We start from the raw sequence: 12,089 nt of genomic DNA, 5'->3' as shown, positions 1-12,089 counted from the left end.
CTTGGTTCACAGCTAGTGATAGCACAACCCGGATTGTATGGAGCTTAGCAACAGGAGCAAATGTATCTATATTGATGTGATCTTGACAAGCAATGGAACTAAAGATATGGAACAGCTTGAACCAGAGCTTAAGGAAGTTGAAGAAAGAACCATGGAGCAGCTTGAACCTGAGGAAACAAATGGCAAGGACTTAGAAGTACCAGTTGGTCCAATGACTAGATCCAAGCAAGCCAGATTCAATCAAGCTTTCCATAAACTCTTATACACTATCCAGGGCAGTCTAGAGTGTGCTTATCCAACTACTCTGGTTGTGATTCAAGCCATCTAAGACATTCATCAAGAGAGGTGTTGTGACTTGCACTCTTTTCCTTGGTTTGGTTTTGTCCCATTGGGTTTTCCAAACAAGGTTTTTAATGAGGCTTGGACACAACACTTATACAATAGCCTCTTGATGAAACCATGCCATTTCTCTTATTTTCTAGTCTATTTTCGGATTTAAAACTTGGTCTTTATTTATGTTTTCAAGGGAGCCTTTGTTTTAAGTATTTTGGTTTCAAGGGAGACTTCTTGCCTATATATTATGGACGAAATTCATCAATAAAATCATCAAACACTTTCTATTAAAAATTCTCTCTGAATCTTGTTTGATCAAAGCTTGTCTAAGTGTTACTCGGATCCTTGATCCTTACCTTGCAAGCAAACCTTTGATAGTCTAAGAGTCATTCCGCAACTCTTCGAAGTATCACTCAATCCACATCTTGTTTTCATCATCACAATCCGTTGGAGAGTAGTCAGGGACGTGATCCTCACACCTAGGATCATATCAAGTGGTATCAGAGCAGATCTCCATCAAAAGGTTGTGTTTTTCCAGTTCTGCAACTTTTAGACTTTTCATATTCTGTTCTCAGATCTGTTCTAAAGTCTAGATCTTGTTAGAATCATGTTTGTTAATGTCAGATCTGTCTAGAACAAGTGTTGAACTTGCTAAATAATCTGATTAAAATTTCGAAATTGTTAAGAAAAAGAATTAGGGTTCTTCATAAAAGTTTTTGAATCTGTCTCAGTTTCTGTGTTTTCTGTTATTTTCTGTTTCTATGATCTCTTTTACTGGTTTTGTGCTTTAAAATTCAACAGGAACCATGGGAGACGAGGACGATAGGAATAATGGAATGAATCCACTGTTACTTGATGCTTTGACTGCACGCATGACTACTTTGATGGATCAGAGACTAGAGCACTTCAGGGCTGAGGTTGTGCACTCAGATCGTGAGAGACCTAGAAGGACTTCAGATCGATCTGCTACAGAAAGTTACTATAGCCATTCAAACCGATCCATTGGTACCAGAAGAAGGAGGCGTGACCAGGAAGAAAGGCCAAAAACCAGCGATCCTCTTGGTGGTTTGAAACTGAAAATTCCTGAGTTTAAAGGCACTGCTGATCCAGAAGAATACTTAGAGTGGGAAAAGAAGATTGAACTCGTGTTCAATTGCAGAGACTACACTGCAGAGTATAAAATGAAACTTGCCCCTACTGAGTTCAAGGAGTATGCTTTAAGTTGGTGGGATAACTTGGTTACAGCAAGAAGAAGAGCTGGAGATTTTCCTGTTGAAACCTGGAACCAGATGAAGGTAATCATGAGGAAGAGATTTGTACCGAGCCACTACCACAGAGAGTTGCACTTCAAGCTCAGAACACTGTCTCAAGGAAGTAGATCAGTTGAGGAATATTATAAGGAAATGGAAACCCTTATGCTGAGAGCTGATATACAAGAAGACAGAGAAGCAACAATGGCCAGATTCATGGGTGGTCTAAACAGAGACATCATGGACAGACTTGAAGTTCATCACTACGTTGAGATGGAAGAGCTTCTGCACAAGGCGGTTATGTTTGAACAGCAGTTGAAAAGAAGAAGTTACAAGTCTAGCTATGGAGCCAGCAAACCACACTACCAGAAGGACGAAAAGACCAGAGAATCCAGACCATTCTCCAAGCCTAAAGTGGAGGAACAAAGTGTTAAAGGAAAGGAAGTAGCCACTGCATCCAAATCCAGAGACATACAGTGCTACAAGTGTAAAGGATATGGACACTATGCCAGTAGCTGCTCCAACAAAAGGGTAATACTCATCAGAGAAAATGGTGACATTGAATCCGAGGAAGAGGTATCTGAGTCTGAAGAAGAAAGGGTGGAAATGCCAACTCGTGGAGAGTTACTTGTTACTAGAAGAACACTGAATCTTCAAGCCAAGACCGATGGAGATGAGCAGAGAGAGAATCTGTTTCACACTCGCTGTATGGTTCACGGAAAGGTTTGCAGCTTGGTTATAGATGGAGGAAGTTGTACCAATGTTGCAAGTGAAACCATGGTGGAGAAACTTGGTCTGAAGGTCATAAAAAGACCAACAACTTACAAGTTACAATGGCTTAATGACGAAGGAGAGCTAGAGGTAAAGCATCAAGTTAAGGTACCATTGTCTATTGGGAAGTATGAGGAAGAGATACTGTGTGATGTCTTACCAATGGATGCTGGACACATATTGCTTGGTAGACCTTGGCAATCCGACAGAAGAACACTTCATGATGGGTTCACAAACAGATACTCGTTTGAGTACAAAGGAAAGAAGACTGTTTTGGTTCCTTTGACACCGCAAGAAGTTCATCTAGATCAGATAGCCTTGAAGAAGAACAAAGCGACCTCAGAATCTAAGAAAAAGCAGCAGGCTAATATATTGCTTCAACCAAAGGGAAGTTCTTTACCTCACTTGCTGATTGTTTTTAAAGAATGTTTAAACATAACAAAGCCAGTGCAGGATCTTCCTAGCAAGATACAATTTCTTTTGCAGGAATTCAAAGATGTTTTTCCAGAAGAAGCTCCACAAGGACTGCCACCTATCAGAGGAATAGAGCATCAAATCGATTTTATTCCAGGGGCTTCTCTACCGAACAAGCCAGCCTATAGAACCAATCCTCTGGAGACCAAAGAGCTACAGCAACAAGTCACTGAGCTTATGGAGAAAGGTCATATTCGTGAGAGCATGAGCCCATGTGCAGTTCCAGTTTTACTTGTACCAAAGAAAGATGGTAGCTGGAGAATGTGTGTCGATTGCAGAGCCATCAACAATATCACTGTAAAGTATCGATATCCCATTCCTAGATTAGATGATATGCTTGATGAGTTGCATGGTTCTAGCATCTTTTCTAAGGTTGATTTGAAAAGTGGGTATCACCAAATTAGAATGAAAGAGGGTGATGAGTGGAAAACTGCTTTTAAAACGAAGCAGGGGCTATATGAATGGTTAGTGATGCCATTTGGGCTGACTAATGCGCCTAGTACTTTCATGAGGTTAATGAACCATGTTCTTAGATCATTTATAGGTCATTTTGTTGTGGTTTACTTTGATGACATTTTGATCTACAGCAAGAACTTAGATGAGCATGTTGAGCATCTTAGAAAGGTTCTAGAAGTGCTTAGGAAGGAATCCTTGTTTGCTAATTTAAAGAAATGTACTTTTGGAGCAGATAACCTTGTCTTTTTAGGTTTTGTTGTGAGTGCAGATGGAATCAAGGTTGATGAAGAAAAGATCAAAGCTATCAAGGAATGGCCAAGCCCAAAGACAGTTGGTGAAGTGAGAAGCTTCCATGGTCTAGCCGGATTCTACAGAAAATTTGTCAAGGATTTTAGTACTGTGGCTGCACCACTGACTGAAGTAATCAAGAAAAACGTTGGGTTCAAGTGGGAACAATTCCAAGAAGAAGCATTCCAAGCCTTGAAAGAGAAACTCACCAATTCACCAGTTCTTTCTCTCCCTGACTTTTCTAAAACATTTGAAATAGAATGTGATGCTTCTGGTATAGGTGTAGGTGCTGTGCTTATGCAGGAAAAGAAACCTATAGCTTTCTTTAGTGAAAAGCTTGGAGGGGCTACTCTGAACTATCCAACGTATGACAAAGAGCTCTATGCGCTTGTGAGGGCTTTGCAAACATGGCAACACTATCTCTGGCCTAAGGAGTTCGTCATCCACACTGATCATGAGTCTCTAAAGCATCTCAAGGGACAACAGAAACTGAACAAGAGACATGCTAGATGGATTGAATTCATTGAAACCTTTCCTTATGTGATCAAATACAAGAAAGGTAAGGAAAACATAGTTGCTGATGCACTATCTCGAAGGTATGTGCTCTTGAACACTCTTGAAACGAAATTACTTGGATTTGAGCATATCAAAACTTTATATGCCACTGATTCTGATTTTAAAGATATATATGCTTCTTGTGAGAAGTTTGGTCGTGGTAAATACTTCAAGAATGATGGTTTTCTCTTCTTTGAAAATAGACTATGTGTGCCTAACTCTTCTTTGAGAGATTTGTTTGTCAAGGAAGCTCACGCAGGTGGACTTGGAGGACATTTTGGCGTGGCTAAGACACTGAACGTAATGCAAGATCACTTCTATTGGCCACACATGAGGAGAGATGTAGAAAAAGCTTGTGAAAGGTGTGTCACTTGCAAACAGGCTAAGTCCAAAGTCCAAAACCACGGTCTGTATACTCCTTTACCCATTCCTTTGCATCCATGGCATGACATTTCAATGGATTTTGTTGTTGGATTACCTAGGACTAAGACTGGAAAGGATTCTGTGTTTGTAGTCGTTGATAGGTTTTCTAAAATGGCTCATTTTATTCCATGTCATAAAACTGATGATGCTGTGAATGTTGCTAATATGTTCTTTAAAGAAATTGTTAGACTTCATGGAATGCCTAGGACAATTGTTTCTGATAGAGACACCAAGTTTCTTAGCTTCTTTTGGAAAACCTTGTGGTCTAAGTTAGGAACTAAGCTGTGTTTCTCTACTACTTGTCATCCACAGTCTGATGGACAAACTGAAGTTGTCAATAGAACATTGTCTACCTTGCTGCGTGCATTGATTAAAAAGAACCTTAGGACTTGGGAAGAATGTTTGCCTCATGTAGAATTTGCTTATAATCATGCTAGGCATTCTGCATCTAAGTTCTCTCCATTTGAAATTGTCTATGGTTTCAATCCTTTATCACCTTTGGATCTAATGCCTTTACCTTTGAGTGAAAGAGTTAGCTTGGATGGACAAAAGAAAGCTGAACTTGTTAAGCAGATACATGAGAAGGCCCGGATCAATATAGAAAACAAGACCAAGCTGTACGCTAAGCAAGCTAACAAAGGAAGAAAAGAGATGATCTTTGAAGAAGGAGACTTAGTTTGGATACATCTGAGGAAGGACAGATTTCCTAACGAAAGAAAATCCAAACTCATGCCTAGACTAGATGGTCCTTTCAAAGTCATCAGGAAGATCAACAACAATGCCTATCAACTCGATCTCCAAGGTAAGTATAACGTGAGCTCAAGCTTCAATGTTACTGACCTAGTTCCTTATCATGCAGATGAAACGGATTTGAGGTCAAATCCTTCTCAAGTGGGAGAGGATGATGTGATCTTGACAAGCAATGGAACTAAAGATATGGAACAGCTTGAACCAGAGCTTAAGGAAGTTGAAGAAAGAACCATGGAGCAGCTTGAACCTGAGGAAACAAATGGCAAGGACTTAGAAGTACCAGTTGGTCCAATGACTAGATCCAAGCAAGCCAGATTCAATCAAGCTTTCCATAAACTCTTATACACTATCCAGGGCAGTCTAGAGTGTGCTTATCCAACTACTCTGGTTGTGATTCAAGCCATCTAAGACATTCATCAAGAGAGGTGTTGTGACTTGCACTCTTTTCCTTGGTTTGGTTTTGTCCCATTGGGTTTTCCAAACAAGGTTTTTAATGAGGCTTGGACACAACACTTATACAATAGCCTCTTGATGAAACCATGCCATTTCTCTTATTTTCTAGTCTATTTTCGGATTTAAAACTTGGTCTTTATTTATGTTTTCAAGGGAGCCTTTGTTTTAAGTATTTTGTATGTTTCCAAGAAGCTGTGCATGTACAGACTTCTTGCCTATATATTATGGACGAAATTCATCAATAAAATCATCAAACACTTTCTATTAAAAATTCTCTCTGAATCTTGTTTGATCAAAGCTTGTCTAAGTGTTACTCGGATCCTTGATCCTTACCTTGCAAGCAAACCTTTGATAGTCTAAGAGTCATTCCGCAACTCTTCGAAGTATCACTCAATCCACATCTTGTTTTCATCATCACAATCCGTTGGAGAGTAGTCAGGGACGTGATCCTCACACCTAGGATCATACCATATATAATCTTCTCCCATGTCTGAGTGAACCCTCTTGCAACTAGTCTGGTCTTGCGCCTATCTATCTTGCCATTTGGAAGATACTTGATGGTGAAGATCCACTTGCTAGTCACTGCCTTCTTCCCTTTAGGTAGTTCACTCTCATACCAAGTATCATTTTTAATCATAGCATCTGCCTCAGCATTGACTGAATCTCTCCATTCTTGTATTAGCATTGCTTCTTCATAGCTTCTTGGAACATAACTTTCATCCAGGCTTACTTGAAAGGCACAATGCTCTTCTGGAAACTCAGCAAACGAGCATACAGCTTGAGAGGGATGCTCCACAGCCTGGGCATTGTAGTACACTCTCATGTTTACCCAGTTGGAAGCATCTCTCCTTTGCCGTGTGCTTCTCCTTAAGACAGGTACTTGCTGAACTTCTTGCACTGGTTCTGATTGTCCCTCTTGAACTCCACTCGTTTCTTCTTGTTGAGTCTGATCCTCTTGCTCAGACTGACTTCCATTTCCTTCTCCCATCTCAACTTGATCATGATCTCCTGAACTTTGATCTCCTTGACCTCCAGCTTCAGGTGTATTGCCTCCCTCATGCTCAAGATGAGTGGGTTCTTCAGTTCCATTTGTAGGAGGCGTGTGTTGCCTCCCTTGATCCTGGGTCACTCCTATCCCAAGTCCTTCAAATATCATCCGTAGACTGGCTGCTCTATCAGATGGTCTAGCTAGTTCTTCTAGCTCCTCCCAATTCTTGCCTTGATAATATCCTTTCTCCTCCATGAATTTAACATCTCTGGAGATCAGAACTCTTCTTGCATCCGGATCATAGCACTTGTATCCCTTTTAGGATGTAGAATACCCAATAAACATTGCCTTGGAGCTCTTTGCTTCAAGCTTGTTCCTTGTTTCTCCTGGTACCAGCACATAACACACACAACCAAATACTCTCAGGTGATCTAGCACTGGTTTGTTCTTGTTAAGTACCTCAAAAGGTGCTTGATCCTTCAGTATCTTGGTTGGTGTTCTGTTGATCAAGTAGCAAGCTGCTAAGACAGCATCACTCCAATATCTCTTTGGTACACTTGTTTGAAACATAAGAGCTCGTGCAACTTCCATCAGATGCCGGTTCTTCCTCTCAGCCACACCATTCTGTTGTGGTGTGTAAGGACAGCTAGTTTGATGCAAGATCCCATGCTTGGACAGATAGTCTTTAAAGGCATGACCTATGTACTCTCCACCATTATCAGACCTGAAAATCTTGATCTTGGCATTATATTGGTTAGTCACATAGTCATGAAAATTCTTGAATGCATCTATCACCCTATCCTTTGTTTTAATGAGAGTTATCCAGGTGTATTTCGATTTCTCATCAATGAAGGTGACATAGTACTTGTATCCATCTCTGGATAAACAAGGAGATGTCCACACATCAGAATGGATTAAATCAAAACAATTTTCATAAACAGTTGTTGATCTTTGAAACACAGTTTTACAATGTTTTCCCAAAATACAAGCTTCACAATCATTGTTTTGAAAAACAACACCTGGTAACATCAAGCTTAAAGCTCTAAGGTGAGGATGACCTAGTCTAGCATGCCACAATGCATCATTATTAGAGGAGACTGAATTGAAAGAACAACAGGAACTAGAAATGGGTAAAGTGTCTTGAAGTAGATAGAGCTCTCCCTTGGTAACACCTTGTCCAATGAGCTTTCTACTCTCAATATCCTGAAACATAACCTCATTAGGGGTGAAGATAACATTGCATTGAAGATCATTGGTGCATCTTTTCACAGATAAGAGATTAGAAGTGAACTCGGGCATGTAAAAGGCTTTAGAATCCCTATCAAACAACTTGAGTTTTCCAACTCCTTTGATAGGAATCCTAGCACCATTTGCAATCATAACATGCCCTTGAGCCGGTTCTAAATCTTTAATGAGCTTACAATCACTTATCATGTGATGAGATGCACCTGAATCAATAATCAAAGGCTTATGCATGTTTTGAGCAATATGAGTCCTAGGATGATCGTTTCTATTCCGCAAGCTTTCAATCACCTCTAGCAACTTATCAGAAACATTCAAGGCTTTTTCAGAAATACAAGCATGCTCAATCATGTCTAGCAACCTATCAGGAATATTTGAAACAAGATGAGCATTATATGAGTAGCCAAGAGTGTTTCCGAGTGTGTTACCAGACTCCTTAAGAGCTTTGATGAGGGACTCGATGTCAGACCTCCTTATGGTTTCATTGTCTCCACTCTTACTGCCCAATTGTTGTGATGCCATGGCTTTACCCTCGCTTTCACCTGCCTTCACGCTAGGACTAGCCCCGGATGAACCAGCTCCATTTGCTTCAGCTGAGAGATTTGCCCGTGCATCTCCACCTTTTGTGAACTTCGCCGGTTTGAGGTGTGGGTGTAAGACCCAACACTGGCTCTTCCTATGTCCTGTCTTCTTGCAATGATCACAATCACCCGAGAACGTTCACCATACTTTCTATCTCCGCCTTTGTACATAACCTTGTTAGCTTGTACTTCTTCAGCCTTGTGCGCCAAGGAAAGATCCTTCTTCCCTCCAAAGAGACCAATAGATCCCTCCTCCTTCTGTAGCTGCGCGCACACCTCTTCCATGGATGGAAGTGTAGTGGACCTCAAGATGTGTGCTATCACATCCTTGTAGGCCGGATCCAATGTCATCATAAGCCCGAACACTTGATCTTGCTCCCTTCTCTCCGCGAGTGTGTCTTGATCAGTAGTGTTGGGTCTCAAGCCCTCCAGCTCGTTCCAAAGAGCTCTGAACTTCCCCAAGTGCTTGGCGAACTCCTCACCATCTTGAACTAGAGCATTGATAGCTCCTTTCAACTCAAACACACGACTTAGGTTGGTTTTGTTACCATAAGTCTTTTGTAGCACCTCCCAAAGATGCTTAGGAGTCTCGCAGTAGCTGTAGGCTTCAAGTAGATGCAGCTCAAGAGATCCCTGAAGCACGGATAGCACCATAAGATCATCTTTCACCCATCGCTTGAACTCAGCTAAAGCTTTCTCCTTTTCCTTCTCATCTTCATCTTCCTTGGCCACTGGCTTTGTTTGAGCTTCATCCGTGATGTGACTCCAAAGCCCTAGCCTTCCAATAGCTGTTTTCACCAGCCTAGACCACAGTAAGTAGTTGCTTCCTCCCTTGAGAGCAACCGGAACCGAGATCACCTTGTTGTTGTTGTAGTTATCCTCCATGTTTTTCTTCCCGCCAAGAACACTTTTGAATCTTTACTTGAATCGAACTGAAGAACACGAACCCAGATCTCAATACCAAAGCCAACCTGGCTCTGATGCCATATGATTTTAGAGAATAAGAATGGTATTGAGAGAATAGAGAAGAAATAGAGAGAATCCGAGTGAAGAGAAAGATTGTTTGTAAAGAGATTAAGAGATTATGTAACCATTGTTGCAAAGCTTAAGAGAAAATGTGTCTCTGATTTTCTTAACTCAAAATGTCGACAATACAAGAGTATATAAAGAGAAGAAGAGTAAAGACTAGGGTATTCAGAACACTATTCAAAGCATGTGGAGTCAAGGCAATACTTGGCTAAGATTGCACACATGCTTTGGTCAAAAGGTGGGAGTGGCGCGCCTTGCTTTACAGGCTGTCTTGGTCTGGCTGAGCTTAAGGATAAGAAACCTTATCCTCCAACGGTCAGTAACAGTATGCGCACTTCCCTTAAGCTCTCCATCCCTCCTTACTTCACTTATGGTCGACCTTGTACCTTCCTTGAGTTGCAAGTCTCCAAATAGTGTATAGTAACTCTTGTAATAGTAAATAGTAGTCATGTTACTATTTACTATTACACAACTTCTCCCAAATGATCCCTTAGCTTCATAACTCCATCCTGAACTCTTCCTCATCATTTATACACTTCAGTTTAACAGTTACTTGGTGGTGGTTGAAGCTCTCGGTTAAAGATCTATACTTTGGTGTGAACTAGTGTGTGGTCTTACTATGGATAGTGGAGGAAACATGAACATGAAAGTTACGGTTTGTTTCAAGGGAAACAACTACTTGGTGTGGTCTCGAATGGTGAAGACTGCTGTGGGGATGAAAGGCTTGTGGAAGCACATCACTGTAGGTGAAGCTCCAAAGCTTATCACTCAAGGAGAAGATGGAGGAGAAGCGGCTCAAGACGCGGTTGACAAATGGGAACAAGAAGACATGCTGGTGTTGTCTGTTCTTCAAAACTCACTTGATCCGGCAATCCTTGATGCCTATAGCTACTGCAAGTCAGCTAAAGAGCTATGGGACACCTTAAAGAAGGTGTATGGAAACACCTCAAACTTAAGCAGAGTGTTTGAGGTTAAGCATGCCTTGAACCACTTGGTTCAAGAGGATATGGAGTTCACTAAGCACTTGGGAAAGTTTAGATCACTATGGTCTGAACTTGAGATGTTAAGACCAAGTACTACGGATGCGGATGAGCTCAACAAGAGGAGGGAGCAAGACAAGGTGTTTGGATTGCTCTTAACCTTGAATCCGGCTTACCAAGGGCTAATCCAACACTTGTTGAGAGAAGATAACTTGCCGGATCTTGAAAGTGTGTGTGCTAGGATTCAAAAGGAACAAGGTACCATTGGGTTGTTTGGAAAGAAAGGGGAACTTGCATTGGTGAATCAAGCAACACACGGTGAACAAGAGGAAACTCCACAAGCCAACAAAGCGGTTCAAGGGAAGTATGAGAAGTTCAATGGGGATTGTGATCATTGCAAGAAGCATGGGCATAAGAAGAGTCAGTGTTGGATTCTCCATCCGCACTTGAAGCCGGCAAAGTTTATGAAGGATCGTGAGAAGAGAGCAAACAAGGCTGAAGGATCAAATGGTGCAAGTACCAGCAAGGATACTAATGAAGAGAGGTCCATGGTTGCTTACTCTGGTGAGCCGAGTAACCGTGGAGCAAATGATCAAGAGTATCTTAAGAAGTCTGACCTTGATGCTCTCATCAAACTCTTCAAGGAAAATGGTAACATTGAGGGTTTATCTTTTAGTGCTAGATTGATAGACAATGGCATTGAGATTGATAGAACTGCTAGGATGCTGGATAGTGTAAAAGATCTGCATAATCATTCTAGTATTGCAAACACTGCTAGGATTGAGCATGCATTTAAACCGTCTAGCATTCTTGCTCTCATTGCTAAGCCTATCATTACTAGACCTTTAGTAATTGATTCCGGATGCACTCACCACATGATCAGTGACACTAGCTTAATAAAAAATATTATGCCTACTACTGGTCATGTGATGATTGCTGATGGTGCAAGGATCCCTATCAAAGGTATAGGAAGTCTTAAACTATTTGATAGGGAATCCAAGGCTTTGTATATGCCAACCTTTACCTCAAATTTGTTATCTGTGAAGAGATGCGCAACTGATTTAAATTGCAATGTCATATTCAGCCCTAATGATGTTAAGTTCCAGGATATTGAGAGCAGCAAGCTTATTGGGAAAGGAGTGACCAAAGGAGACTTGTATTTACTTGAAGATCTTGCTCCTGTTTCTGATCGTTGCTGTTTATTTACTTCTGTTTCTGCTCCTAGTCTAAGTAAAAATGCATTGTGGCATACTAGACTAGGACACCCTCATAATAAGGCTTTTAAACTGATGTTGCCAGGTGTTTCTTTTGAGAACAAAGATTGTGAAGCTTGTATTTTAGGCAAGCATTGTAAAACTGTTTTTCCAAACTCTTCTACGGTTTATAAAAGCTGCTTTGATCTTGTTCATTCTGATGTTTGGACATCACCTTGCTTGTCTAGAGATAATTTCAAGTATTATGTTTCTTTCATTGATGAAAAATCCAAATACACCTGGTTAACTTTAATTCCAACCAA

General features: G+C 40.9%; 1 protein-coding gene across 1 annotated transcript; it reads left to right on the top strand.

The window, feature by feature from the left end:
• The first annotated feature begins 1,139 nt into the window (after nucleotides 1–1,139).
• On the top strand, nucleotides 1,140–5,708 carry LOC130502200 (uncharacterized). The gene is made up of 7 exons (XM_056996944.1): nucleotides 1,140–1,428; nucleotides 1,495–2,565; nucleotides 2,839–3,093; nucleotides 3,535–4,172; nucleotides 4,302–5,073; nucleotides 5,227–5,352; nucleotides 5,410–5,708. The coding sequence occupies exons 1-7, from the start codon at nucleotides 1,140–1,142 to the stop codon at nucleotides 5,706–5,708; spliced, it is 3,450 nt and encodes a 1,149-aa protein (XP_056852924.1).
• The last annotated feature ends 6,381 nt before the right edge of the window (nucleotides 5,709–12,089 follow it).

This window comes from Raphanus sativus, unplaced genomic scaffold, assembly GCF_000801105.2.
Source record: "Raphanus sativus cultivar WK10039 unplaced genomic scaffold, ASM80110v3 Scaffold0440, whole genome shotgun sequence".
Lineage (NCBI taxonomy): Eukaryota > Viridiplantae > Streptophyta > Magnoliopsida > Brassicales > Brassicaceae > Raphanus > Raphanus sativus.
Note: the sequence above shows the minus strand (reverse complement) of the source record. Positions and strands in the feature narration are given on the sequence as shown.

Excerpts from the sequence above, each read along its gene's own strand:
- LOC130502200 (XM_056996944.1), top strand. The coding sequence starts at position 1,140 with ATGGGAGACGAGGACGATAGGAATAATGGAATGAATCCACTGTTACTT. Across the intron at positions 3,094-3,534 it reads AGATGGTAGCTGGAGAATGT|GTTTTGTTGTGAGTGCAGAT; the intron begins GTGTCGATTGCA and ends TTGTCTTTTTAG. Across the intron at positions 5,074-5,226 it reads TCTAATGCCTTTACCTTTGA|TTTGGATACATCTGAGGAAG; the intron begins GTGAAAGAGTTA and ends AAGGAGACTTAG.